This window comes from Hirundo rustica, chromosome 7, assembly GCF_015227805.2.
Source record: "Hirundo rustica isolate bHirRus1 chromosome 7, bHirRus1.pri.v3, whole genome shotgun sequence".
NCBI classification, from domain to species: Eukaryota; Metazoa; Chordata; class Aves; order Passeriformes; family Hirundinidae; genus Hirundo; species Hirundo rustica.
In genome coordinates, this window is record NC_053456.1 from 14,182,402 (window position 1) to 14,195,650 (window position 13,249).

Consider the following 13,249-nt stretch of genomic DNA (forward strand, 5'->3'; position numbering starts at 1 on the left):
GAGATGCCATGAGCAGCTGGGTCTCAGCTCTAACTCTCTGGGTAATACATTCCTTCTTGTAAAAAAACAGGGAAGCCATTTTCCTTGCTGCCTTGTAAAGGCATTGAGTGAAGTTAAGCACAAAGCAGACCATTCACTGCTGTATCCCAAGAGTGTGCTTATTTAAACCAGGCTTGGTTTTGGGGGTAGGGATTAACCAAAAAAGGAGTGAGAAGAGCAATGAGTGAGAACCTCGCTGACACTGAGATGGGACTCACTGTGGTGTGAATCATTACAGCTGATCATCCTGGATCCTGAGTCCTCTAAGATGTCACATATTTATTATTTATACCCAGAGACTGGCATTTGTACAATAGAAATGGACAGATGTTTTTTAAATTAATCACAGACGTTTTTTGCATGCTTTTACAAGCGAAGATCCTCAAATCTTTATCCAGGCTAACAAAGCCCCTGTGCCCCCAGATAGAGTTGATTAGTCAGAACTGATGATTACCAATAAGAGAGCTCTGTTCAGACTCACAAAGGAAAAAGGAAATGTGGATTAAGATTTATTTCAGGAATGATTAGCCAGTTTTCCTTTAAATGGTCAAAACAGTCCTGAAGAAAGCTGGCAGCATGAAGGTGTGAAGTAGAAATTATTTGGTTTATTGTTTGTGTTTTTTTGCCAGAGAGCTAAAAGCCCCCATTCACATCAGACTGAGAGCTGAAGGATGTAGAGATGTCTTTAGTTTTACTCAGACTCTGTAAGGAAATCGGATGCTGGTGCCTGGGCTGGGCATACAAACCTCCTGCAATCAGAGGTCCCCAGTTCTGGCCCAAATTGGGTTTCCCTGAGTAATGCTTGCAATTACAGCTCTAGCTGCAAGAGCTTGGACCAAAGCCTGAGATTCAGCTTTCTTGTCAAATCTAGGATTCAGAGAGAAGGAGTTTATGTCAATTATTCTGTTCCAGCAGTCAGGGCTGGGGTTTTACTTTCCAACCCCAGCAAAAAATTAAAATGTTCATTGATCATAATGCCTTGCAAAATGCTTTTCTGCTGGTATGTGAAAAGCTATTGCTGGTGAAATTGATGAGTTCTCATTTCTCTGTTCTTCCCTCCTGTGTGTGCACATCTCTTGTCTTGTGCCTAGAATTCAAGCTATGTTAGAAATCAGCTGGAGTGGGGTTTGCCTGGTCGTGAGCCCAAGGGGGGGGCTTTTGGACTGAGATAACATCAGGAATCATAATAATGATGGTAAGCAGCTTGATTTCCTTGGCTGATTAATCTGAAACCTCCTTAGAGACATTCAGGAAGACAATGCAAGATTTTCTCTGGCAGTAGCTGACTGGGGTTTTTTGTCTACCGGTTTTCCCTAAAATGTTTGTCACATTGCCAAGCTGTTCTGTTCCTTTGATATGCAAAGTGCTTTGAAGAGAGAATCTCTCAATTACCAGTATTCCCAAAGCATGGCAATGTAGTAAGGAGGGAAAGGTTGGTGGTTTTTTTTTTTGTCTTCAGACATCACTCAGTATAAAAAGGAAACACTTGGGTTGGTAGGGTCATCTTCTGGTACAAGATATTTGAAGTGTTCATGTGAGATTTACTCTTTTGTAGCTACACTAGTACCACCACTTCGAACTCTGTTTTGAGAATAATTATAGATAATATGTGGGTTTTGAGATATACCTAGAAGTGGAAGACACTGGCAGTGATATCATCAAAGGATGCAGGGAAGGTAATGCAGAAAAAGAAGTACTCAATACCTGATGAAGTACTTGCCATTCTCATACATCTCTAATGATTTAATAGCCAGTGGGCACATAGACAGACCTTATATAGCAGGTCTGTTTTACTAAGACTTCTTAAAATCAGTGGGTTCCAGTTTGATCAAACAACCTGGAAATAATGCGGTTCAGAAATTCTCTCTGTTGTTAATGGTGGGAGAAAGCTAGTGTTGTACCTGTGTTATTGAAACAATCCTGATCCAGTGGTGATTCATGGGCAGAATGCAACTTTTTGGGATGATTCAAACAGCTGAAATCCCTGTCCTAGTGATGAAGGGGAATGGCTGCTCCCCAGCAAGCTGTGTCCTGGGAGACTCTGGGGTAACATGAAGAGGAGGCTGGAGAGCCCTGGGGAGATGTGCTTGGTTTGGCTGGGATAGAGTTAATTTTCTCCACAACAGTTGGTATGGGGATGTGTTTGGGCTTTTTGCTGAACACAGGGTTCATAATATAGAGGTATTTTTGTTATTGCTGAGCAGGCCTTACAGACCAAGGCCTTTTCTGCTTTTTGTATGGCCACATTGGCTAGAGAGTTGGGGGTGACACGGTTGGTACAGGTGATCCCAGCTGACCAAAGGGATATTCCGGACCATATATCATCACAGTATTTAAAGGGGAGAGGAGGAGAAGGAAGCGGGGGATATTTGGAGTGATGGAGTTTGTCTTCTCAAGCCACCATTACACGTGATGGGGCCCTGCTCTCCTGGAGATGGCTGAACACCTGCCTGCCCTGGGGAAGCAGTGAATTAATGCCTTGGCTTCCTTTGCTTGTGTGCATGGCTCTTGCTTTTTCTTATTAAACCGTCGTTATCTCAACCCACGAATTTTCCAGCTTTAACCCTTCTGATTGTCTCCCCAGTGCTGCTGGTGGGGGATAGGCGAGCGGCTGTGTGGGGCTGGGCTGACAGCCGAGCTTACATCACGATGGGTGAGGGATGGAGGAACCGGGAGGTGCTCTAGGACACGACAGGACAGGGCAGAAGAGCCTCTGACGCCCTGCCACCGCCTCTCCTCAGGGACCCCACTCCATCCACCTCGGCCTCGTCCTTGTGGCTACGCTCCGCTCACATTATGGCCAAAACGCCAGCCACGCCTGCGAGGTGTGGCACTTTGAGGGAGCGCTGGGAGGAGCCCTGAGGAGAAGGAACCCGACAGGTCCTTTCCCTCTCGCACAGCCCGGCCGCACCGAGCTCCGCTCCCCCTCAGCCTGTCCCGAACCGGGACACTGCCCGAGCCCCCGCCCGCCGCTAGGCGGCGCTGCCCCCGCCGCGGAACGCCAGGCGCCGCCGCGGTGTTCCGGGGGGACGGGGGCGGGCGGCGGCGGCGGAGCACTGAGCGCGGCGCACCGCGTCCCGGCACCAGCGCCATGGCGCCCGGCGGCAAGGTGAGGGCGGGGGCCGGGGGTCCCGCCGGCTCCGGGAACACGCGTGCACCCATCCCTGGCACCGGGTAGCCCCTCCCCGTGCTCGTCGCTGAGCCGCTGCCGGTGCAAAGCCGCCTAGCTCAGAGGGAATCCGCGTTCCTGCTTTAGGGCACAGCGCGGCTCCCGTAGCAGTGACTGCCGTTGCTCTTGCTGGAATAATGGTAGAACTGGTTTTGAGCAGTTGAAAATGCAGTTTGTATGTGTGGTGCGTTTAAGGAAACTTGTTGGTGAAAGCTGTGTTAAGGTCTCTTGTGATAGAGGGCAGTTTAGCTAAGTCTGTTAAACGCAGCTTTATCTGTGCTGCCTTAGCCATCTCTCTCTTTGGTTTATTACAGCTATGTCAGCACCGAGAGGTCAGAGATAAAGGCAGGCTTGTTCCCTATCGCCCTTATCAGTACTTGAGCAGAGCAGGTTGATTTAGCTCAGGTGTGGCAGTGCTGTCCTGCGGTCACACGCGCGGAGCATCGGGAAGGTGTCGCATAGGAGCCTGCACCTGACAGCAGCAGCTCAGGGTGCTCAGGTGAGATGCCCAGAGGTTAATAACAGCTGGAGAGAGCATGGAGGAGGGTTACCAAAAGAGCTGCCCTCTTCCTGAAGGAGGATTCCACATGCCTGAATGGGCACCCAGCCTGGGTTTGCTGCCTTCCAGAAGAGCGTGTTGGCACTTGACACTTGCTCATGTGCTTTGTAAGCAGAACAGCAGCTCTTCACTCCTGCACTTCCTTGACTTATCTGTTCTCATCCTGCCATCTGTGAAGAGAATTTTACCCCTATTGGACAACAGGATGGATTTGACTGCCAGCCATTGTGTGTTTTTAGGGAGCACAGCACCAAGCCGAGGAGGTTCTGCAGCTGCTGCTGTGGCTGGAGTGATTTCTCAGGCAGGAGGTTGGCACTGACAGGGCTCTTGTGAAAATGTCTTGGTTACTGCCTCTGTTCCACTCCAAGCTTCTGTAGACCTGGCTGACCCAGACACTCATTCCCAGCTCCCAGGCAAGGCACTGGTGAAGGCAGGGTGAGGAGGAGAGTGCTGAGACTGAGACCTGCTGGACAACTTGTGGAGCTCTGCTGCTCAGCCTTCCTTCTTTCTTTGTCTCTTCCTCTCCTTATATGATGCAGGGGAGTAAACCAGTGCTTATTAAAATGGCAGGGAAGGTGCGCAATATATTCTGGGAGAAGAAGGAGGGTAGGAAAATAGCTTGAGAGCTGCTAATGCAGAGCATTAGACTGTTGATTTGGGCAAGTTATTCTTAACTTGGTTTTGAAACTTCTGTATTTAGGTGACAAAAAGGATCAGGTTCTTTCAGCTGGTCTTTGAAAAGGTACTTGGAGTTGCTTGTAAGGCCGTATGTAGAACCTAGACCAACCTAGACCAACACCTTTTCTTTCTGTTCATCCATTTTGCTTTGCAAAAGCAGATTCTACATCCTGTGTCATTTGACATACTTAGAATTATTGACTGCATCCTTTTGTTGACTTAATTTCTTCTGGAATTGGATATATTTTGTATTTTAAAGTAAGTCAGCTGGCTCCAGTCTAGGTGATACAGGACTTTCCTGTATTCTGGCATACTATTTTTTTCCGGCATTGTAATTTAATCTACTGGCACCCCATCAAGCAAGGTTTTGATGTATATTTAGGGAGCTTTGGTTTAATCCATGAGAATAAATTTGATCTAGCCTTGGATGTGCAGGACCTCATTTTGCTGAATTCCTCTTGCAACTACATTCATCTGGATGATTAAGACAGACTCCTTATCTTGATAAGGGGAGTCTGTGAAAAACTTTAGAGAAACTTGGAGTCAAAGGAGAAATTGCAAGAAACAATTTTATTTAAATCTATTGTATAAACCAATTCTTGGGCAGATTTGGGCAGTATTTTGGATAGATCAGTTAAAGAAGTAGTCAGAAATGCAAAAACAGACTAACTTGAGGGATTTAAGCCTCTAAATTGAAATTGGAACGCATCCTTGCAATTGTCAACTAAAATATCTGTTTAATTTCCTAGTGCAGAAAAGCTTTTAAATCCCTAATGAATTCATGGGATTGTATACCGATTGCATGCTCTTTACTGCTTATTGTGTAACATGGGATTTTTTTGTATTTTCCACTGACATGTCTGGAAGATGGTACAGGATTAAATTATTTTCTTTTCGGTGTAATTAGATCAGTTCTGTCTCCCACCATTGTCTCTTATTAACAGTTACTGTAAAAGAAACCACTTGTAATGTAGTTTGATTTTTAGGTTTTGTATGCACCCTTTTAAGCAATTATGCTTGTATTTTATTTTTTATTCTCACTCATTCTTTCCAGGTGGCAGTAGTGCTGTGCCTGGATGTGGGCCTTACAATGAGCAGTTCTTCCCCTGGTGAAGAGTCTTCACTTGACCAAGCCAAGAAGATTATGACCAAGTTTGTGCAGCGACAGGTGTGTGTGACTTCATAGGTGTTGAAAAGGGAGGGGAAACAATTATATCTGTGAAACATTTTCCTTGTTTACTAATAATTGAAATAAATGAGGACTGAGTGAGAATTAGTCTCTGTTTATGCAGGAGTGACAGTGCTCTTTGTTTCAGCTGTATTTTTTTGCATGGGATGTGATAGTTGGGTGGTCACACTTCAGGGCAGTAGAGACTTAGGGAAAAAAAGTGCTTTTCTCTTTCTCTAAAATATTTCAACACTTAATAGAAGACTTATTTTGAGGACTGAATCTGCCAGTTTTATTTGTTTTATCTCAGACAGCCTCTTGTCAATTTATTAGTTTAATTATATCTAACTTTGGGAACTCGCTGTAAGATTACATTTTTAGAGGATAGCACTGAATAAGTAAAAAAAGTAAATCCATTGTAACTGATGTTTCAAAATGAGTTCAGCCTGCTGTAATCTGCCTAACATAGTTGTGTATGAATCTACCTGTGTTTTTATGCCTCTTTTGTGTTCTCTGTATCTGCAGGTTTTTGCTGAGAGTAAAGATGAAATTGCTGTAGTTTTGTTTGGCACTAATGGCACTAGCAATGGCCTTGCCAGTGAGGATCAATACCAAAACATTACTGTACATCGGTCACTAATGCTGCCAGATTTTGATCTGCTGGAAGACATTCAAGATGTGATTAAAGCAGGCTCCAAACAAGCAGACTGTATCCTTTTGCTGCAGAGCGCTTCTTGAACTGATTCAGCTATGTAGGAGACAGGAAGTCAATGTTGTGAAATTGGGCTCAGCCTCCCAAGTTTTAACTACTATCAGAATTGAGCCAATTTGTGGTTGTAAGTTTGTCCAAAAGCAGATTTAGCTGCTTTTTGACGTTGTTTTAAGCTAACAGATGTAGCCTTGGCCTTAAAAGAAATCATTGCTTTTATGAAGTATTCTGTTAATTAAAGAGAACAAAGATAGTAATATAATTTTAGGCCTCAAGTAAGGCATGGGGTTTTTTTTTAAATAGCATTACAGAACTTGGTTTATGCTTTTTAATAAGAGTGTTGTTTATGAAATAAGTCAGCAGAAGTACCAGAAACCAGACTGTTGTGGTTTAAGCCCAGCTGGCAACTCAGCCTCACACAGCTACTTGCTCATTCCCTCACCAGTTGGATGGGGAGAGAATGGAAAGGGTAAAAGGGAGAAAACTCATGGGTTGAGATAAAGACAGGTTAATAGGGAAGTTAAAAGCTGTGCACACAAGCAGAGCAAAACACTGCTTCCATGGGCAGGCAGGTGTTCAGTCATCTCCAGGAGAGCAGGGCTCCATCAGACTTAACAATTACCTAAGAAGACCAACACCAGAACTCTGAGTATCCCCCCTTCCTCCTTCTTTCTCCTAGCTTTACATGTTGAGTGTGATGCCAGATGGTGTGGGGTATCCCATTGGACCAGCTGTCCCTGCTGTGTCTCCTCCTAGCTTCCTGTGCCCCCTCCAGCCTCCTCACTGGCAGGGTGGTACCAGAACCAGAAAAGGCCTTGACTCCGTGCAAGCACAGCTCACCAACAACTACAACATCCCTGTATTATCATCACTGCTTTCAGCACAATTTCAAGACACAGCCCTATGCCAGCTACTGTGAAGAAAACTAGCTGTACCCCAGAGAAAGCAGAACAGAGGTTTATCAGATTGATTTATTTTTAAAGTCTTTCTAACATTGCCAAATAACACTCTTGGTTTGAATGCCATTCGTGTTTGAATGTGTTCTCTTAGTTACAAATAAGGTGAAGAGTTTTAAAGGGTGATCTATATAGTGTTCCTTCATGTGTTTCATTTACATACACTTCAATTTCCTGGCCATAAAATGATTGCTGTGCACTCTATCCAGGCAGTCAGGGCTGTTTGAGAGGAGTGTGCAGCTAGTCAGCTGGCTCATACATTCCCAATGGACATTGTGATGAGAAAGAAACTAAGAGATTGTCAGATGCAGGTGCTTTGAAGGACAAGTTGCATGAGAAAGTGATATATATTGAAATTTTGTTGATGGATTCAGAGTAACATTCTAAAGGTTAGATTAACTCTTCATTGGACTCGAGCCTCTCATTGACAGTTGAGAGGCTGGGATCTGAAGTAGTCTTTTTAGTGTTCCATTGGGTAAGTAGGGCAGGCACAAGATCACAGTACACACAGGTTATATAGGAACCTCTTGCACATTAGTTATTTGAAATTTATTTATCTTGAAAGAGTATTTCTTAACTAAAATGCATGTTTGTCAGTCTTTGAGAGGGAGGGAAGACTTTGTATGAAAACCACTTTTCATTACTTCATTCATATTCTGAGATTTTTCTTAATTTTGCTTAGTTTTGGATGCTGTTATTGTGTGCATGGACTTGCTTCAGAAGCAAACAATGTGAGTATGTAACCTGACGTGTTGCACAGATGTGTCTGACTTTGCACTGATCTGTATTCTTGTCAGTCCTATATTTCCAGTATGCATAAACATGGGAAATACTTTCTTAAAACAAACAACGATAAACAGCACACTACAGAAGTTTGCCTCCAAAGAATCCTTGTGAGACATCTGACTTCTCCAGACAATTGGAGAGCTTTCTATGGCAACTGGCAATTCTGTAGTAGAACCATGAGAGTATTAATGCCATTATAGAAAGCATAAAAGCCGTCCCTTTCTGTCACATTCCTTGTGTTCTGCTTTCAAAAAGTGTTAATTTGGATGTTAAAATGCTTAGAAAATGGATACTGAATTTAAATGTGATGGCACATTTTAGAAAAAAAAAAGAAAACAAAACTAGAAAGGGGAATTTGTTCAGCCTAGAAATTTAGAGACTGTTGGAGGTGAAGTGGCTGTTTGTAAATATGCAGGCTGTGGGAAATAAAGGTGCAGTAGGAAAAAACACTCTCTAAGCTGAGAAAAAATGTTGACATCAGTGTTACAGAGTTGTCAGTGAATGTACTTAGGCTGGCAAGGTGTTTCTAACACTGTGAACTAGTGGTGCAGGGAAAGGAAGGTAACTGCACTTCCTCTCAAACCAGAGCTTGAACAGGTTTCTAAAAAGGTTGTAATGATCTAATTGCCAGTGCAGAAGACTAGACTTGGTGATGTAGTTGGTATTTTCTTGAATAAAGTCTAATCAGTGTGGAAAGCTGTATCCATTTAATGCTTAAAACTGAGTTGTGAATTAAAATGACCATATTTATGGTGTTATAGTCTTGGACAGCTATGGAGCACTGGGTTTTATTGTAGCCTTTATACACCAACCCCTTTGATACGGAGTTTTCCTTCATTTGAGAAATACTATGGGGTAAAAACTTAAGAAAATCACTCTTATGTTTGATTATCCTGATCAAAACTGCACCAATTCAACTGAATTTTGTTCTGTCATTGGCCAACCCTCCTGATCTGTACTGTTACTACTTCTTAGTATATTAAGTAGTCTTGAAAGTCCATCTTCTCTGATAAATCTACTGAATTAGATTACTGAAATGGAACTCCCACCAGCAACAGCAATTTAAAATACATTTTCAGAACAGACTTACAGCTGCAAAGGAAATAACCAGTGTAATCCATAAACAGCCTAACATATTGTATTACCATTTTATCCACATTGGTGGAAATTGGCAGAATTCCATTCATTTAGATGTAGTTAGTGATTTATACAGTCACAGGGCTAGAGTCCTCAATTTTAGGGTAGGAGGGAGAAAGGGGAATCATAAACACTTAGGATAAATAATATAACCTGTGATAAAACAACTTCTACCAAGTAGGTTTATTTGCTTTCTTTCACTTTACGCATATATTTCTTTGGTAAAAGTAGTTACAAATGTATTTCTTTTGTTATTATTTTGTAAGGAAATAATTTAAAAATTGCTTTATAATATTTTCAATATATGTAAATGTTTTTCTCTATTTTAAGAGGAAAGAAATTTGAGAAGAGACACATTGAGCTGTTTACAGACCTTTGTAGTCCTGTCAGTGAGGATCAGCTGGGAATTATCATTGCTAACTTGAAGAAAACAGAAACTTCACTTCAGTTTTTGTAAGTATGAAAATGTTAGTTACATATTATGCCATTTTTTTAAAGGGAAATTATTCTTTCTTAATAATTATTTTGAAATAGCTGGTGATCTGCTGGTGTATGACTTCTTTAGAGGTGTACCAGTAAGAAATATAATTATTGTAAGTACTTCTATCAGTTTACACTTACCTTGAATTCCAGTAATGAGCCAAGTCCCCTTGGTTAAATAATGTGCAAATAAATGTTATGATGATTTCTTCTTCTCTAAGCTTGTAGCTTAGAGCCAAAGTCTGAAATGGGAGACAAAAGAACAATATAAGCAGAGAATTAGGAAACAATAGGCCAAAAATAGTCTCAGAAACAGTGGTTTAGTCACAGCAACAGCCTAGATGCTTTTAGGTAAGGACGTTACTGGGTAGAAATAATGAGGTATTGTTGCATATATTAATAGCTTGATTCTGGTGTCAGTAGAGGAGCTGGTCTGGAGAAAGGTTATATTCACAATGATGGGCTTGGAAAATGGAAACAATGTCTTAAGTGTTAGAACAGGAATCCCTTGATTGTCATGCTGTAGATACAGGCATCGATCCAAATAATCAATGGTGGTTTTAAGGTCTGTATTAGCTGTTGCACGTGATGGCAACTGGAAACTGTGAGCCTTCTAAAAGAGTTTATTTAAAAGCAAAGAGTTTATTTAAAAAGATTTATGTGCCTATTTATAATAAATACTTTCACAGAAGAAAATTAAAGCCCTAGTTTTTCTTCCAACCATGTACTTTTACCTAGATCCAGCATTCTGTAAGGAACAATGTTGTGAACTTAAAAAGGAATTCATTTAAGCCATTTGCCAGCTCATCTGGAAGATAAAAGAGGGGTTAGGTAGGAAAATGTGACTGAAAATCATGGTCTGATTCTCTACCAAAAAATCTTTGCCTTTGCTTAGGAGAGGCTGGATGCAAAAATGTCAGGTTCTGTCTATACAGCAAAAGCAGTTATGCTTCCAATGTGACATGCCCCTCCTGGCGTATTTGAGTAGTTGCTGGCACTGAAGTCAGTAGAGGTGCAACACCATGAATCTGAGTAACCTCTGCCAGTCAGAATACATCTTTTGGAGCCCTGGCATTCAGCTGCTGCTCCCTTGTCTATGAAGCACAAAGGAAATATTGCTGTTACAGCAATGGCTGCAGGTTTGCACCCTGTCTCTCAGCCAGAGGAGCAAATGGTTATTTGTTTTTTACTTGTACGAATGTAAAATGCTTGTTTAAAAATAGTTTCTTGCTAAGCCCTTTGTTACAACCTATGCTTCCATCCCTTATGCCCTGTTCATAGATCAGGTTGTAAGTTGCAGCAGATAGTTGATTTTCCTCCCTGTTTCCAGGTGCCAAGCACATGCTGAGCACTGTGTAGTGTTGGCTGTTATGTACTTCTCATCACAGTAGTCTCTGGGCATGGTATAGTGAACGTAGCCTAACTTTTACCTGTCAGAGGTTTGAAGCTTTCTGATGTTGCCATCTCAGCTTAAAAATGCAGCTTCTATATTTTATCAGTGGAATCTGCTTCCTAAAAAGGTACCAAACACTTTGTTAAAGCTTGGTCTTTAATTTTGCTGTATGTGGCACTGTTGTGCATTGTGTTAACTCTGCTTATTATGTGTTGCTTCATGGTTGAGTTTAGTGAGGACTAATGAGGTGAAAGTATGGTAGAGATGTGTAGGCTGCTTTTAAAAAAACATAATACAATGCTAAAGTTATTTCACTTTGTAGAAATGTGGTAAAAGGTATCATGTGGTTCATTCAAAATTGGATCAGATGAAAGACCTGAAAAATCTGCAGGTGTTTTCAGAGGCACAGGGTTAAGGATCTTACACATCTTTCTCTACTGTGTTTGTAATGCTTAGTTAACATTCTCCTATATTTTGAAGAGCAGCAAAATCATTTTATCTATAACCTCTGGCTAAATTTTAAAATCTGATTCATGAAGTGCAGGAAAAATGTGTCATCTTCAGTCAGAAATTCACCCAGTGTTGTAAGCTATTAAAATCTCAAAGAGTAACATTTGTTCCAGAAATACCTAATAGCTCTGCTGCAGAGAATGTCCTGCTTGCTGGCATTTGGAGCTGATACAGAGTCACAGGCCTGGAACAGCCTTTAACAAGTCGTCCAGAGTAATCCTCTACTTCAGACTGAGTCAGATGTATGTCTGTCATTGCTGAGCAGTGTTTGTCTAACCTTCTGATAAAGATTTGCAGTGATGGAGACTTTTCTCTCTCCTCAGGCAGTTGGTTTTAGAGATTATGGTTTGAAATGCCTTTATCAGGTTTTTGACTATCTGACCTGACTCCATGATGTGATTGGAGTGCAGGCAGAATACAAAGAATTGATTGTTTCCTTCCTCTCTGCGACAGCTTTTTGTATTTCAGGCTGTCTTGCCCTCTAATTCCCTTCTCTACAGGCTTTATTTTGTTCAATCTTTTTAATGGATCTTGTTTTCTAATCAGGACCGACTTTACTGTCTAATCTGTTCCTGTACATGGATGTCTTCATTGATGCTCGATACCCAGAACTGGTGCATCACTCTGGTCAAGACATTACCAATGCCAAGTAGACTTGAAATACTGCTTGATTTGTTTTACAGGTCCTGTGGCTCTTTGTACATCTGTCTGCAGCTAGATAGAAGTAGTTGATCCTGAGAACATCTTTGTTTTGATTGGTTATTTTAATAAGGAAGAAAACTTATCAAACTAACTGCTTCTTCTTTTGTTCTTAGTCTGCCATTTCCAGTGAGTGCTGAGGATGAAAGTGGAGCTGCAAGTGCCAGTGTACCTGCTCATATGAACAGAAACTCTTTTCCAATAAAGGGTTTAACTGAACAACAAAAGCAAGGTATTGATGTGGTGAAGAAACTCATGTATACTTTGGATGAAGAAGGAGGACTGGAAGAAATTTATACTTTCAGGTGAGTTTAGCTAAACTTGGTTATTGTACTATAGATATACTTTCTGATTTCTTCTCCAAAAGATGAAGTTAAGTAATCAGTTATGTTACAGTTTCATTGAAGTCAGTGAATTTTATGATTTGTATATACTATAGATATACTATATATACTATAGATATACTTTCTGATTTCTTCTCCAAAAGATGAAGTTAAGTAATCAGTTATGTTACAGTTTCATTGAAGTCAGTGAATTTTATGATTTGTTGTACCCTCAGTCCCTTTCATACAGCTTCTTCAGTGGCTTTAGAATAAATAGAAGAGCTTAGAGATTTCAGAAAATTAATTTTCTATATCCGTATTTAAAAAACAGATCAGTTTTCTTCCGTCTTTAGTGTTGGAGGATTTGGAGGGAACATTTCTGTAAATGTCATTTCAAAAACATGTTTTAGAAAGAGATGGAATTTGTGGAATAGAGCAGCTTGAACATCTGCATTTATTGGGAGCCTTTGTTCCTTGGTTGCAGGCTTCTTTAAGCTCACTAGTTTGATAAACTCCCACGAATTCTTTGAGTAAGTGTATTTGTTGAATCCTGCTCTTTAATCGCAGTCTACCAAGCCACTGTGACAAACAATATACTTTTTTTATTTTTCTTTTTTTCTTGCATTAGGAATGCAAGAATTGA

The 13,249-nt window shown here is 41.3% G+C and overlaps 1 protein-coding gene across 5 annotated transcripts in view; it reads left to right on the top strand.

The window, feature by feature from the left end:
- XRCC5 (X-ray repair cross complementing 5) overlaps positions 1 to 13,249 on the top strand; it is a 54,549-nt gene that overhangs the window by 1,948 nt on the left and 39,352 nt on the right. For 2 of the 5 annotated variants that reach the window (XM_040069615.2, XM_040069614.1), the window contains 5 exons: positions 5,500 to 5,613; positions 6,139 to 6,322; positions 7,961 to 8,009; positions 9,532 to 9,654; positions 12,400 to 12,588. In XM_040069615.2, coding sequence (XP_039925549.1) covers positions 5,500 to 5,613; positions 6,139 to 6,322; positions 7,961 to 8,009; positions 9,532 to 9,654; positions 12,400 to 12,588 — 659 coding nt within the window. Of the gene's footprint in view, positions 1 to 1,130; positions 1,235 to 3,093; positions 3,149 to 3,599; positions 3,708 to 5,499; positions 5,614 to 6,138; positions 6,323 to 7,960; positions 8,010 to 9,531; positions 9,655 to 12,399; positions 12,589 to 13,249 lie in introns of those variants that run through there. The other 3 variants (XM_040069617.2, XM_040069613.2, XM_040069618.2) reach the window with 3 other exon arrangements.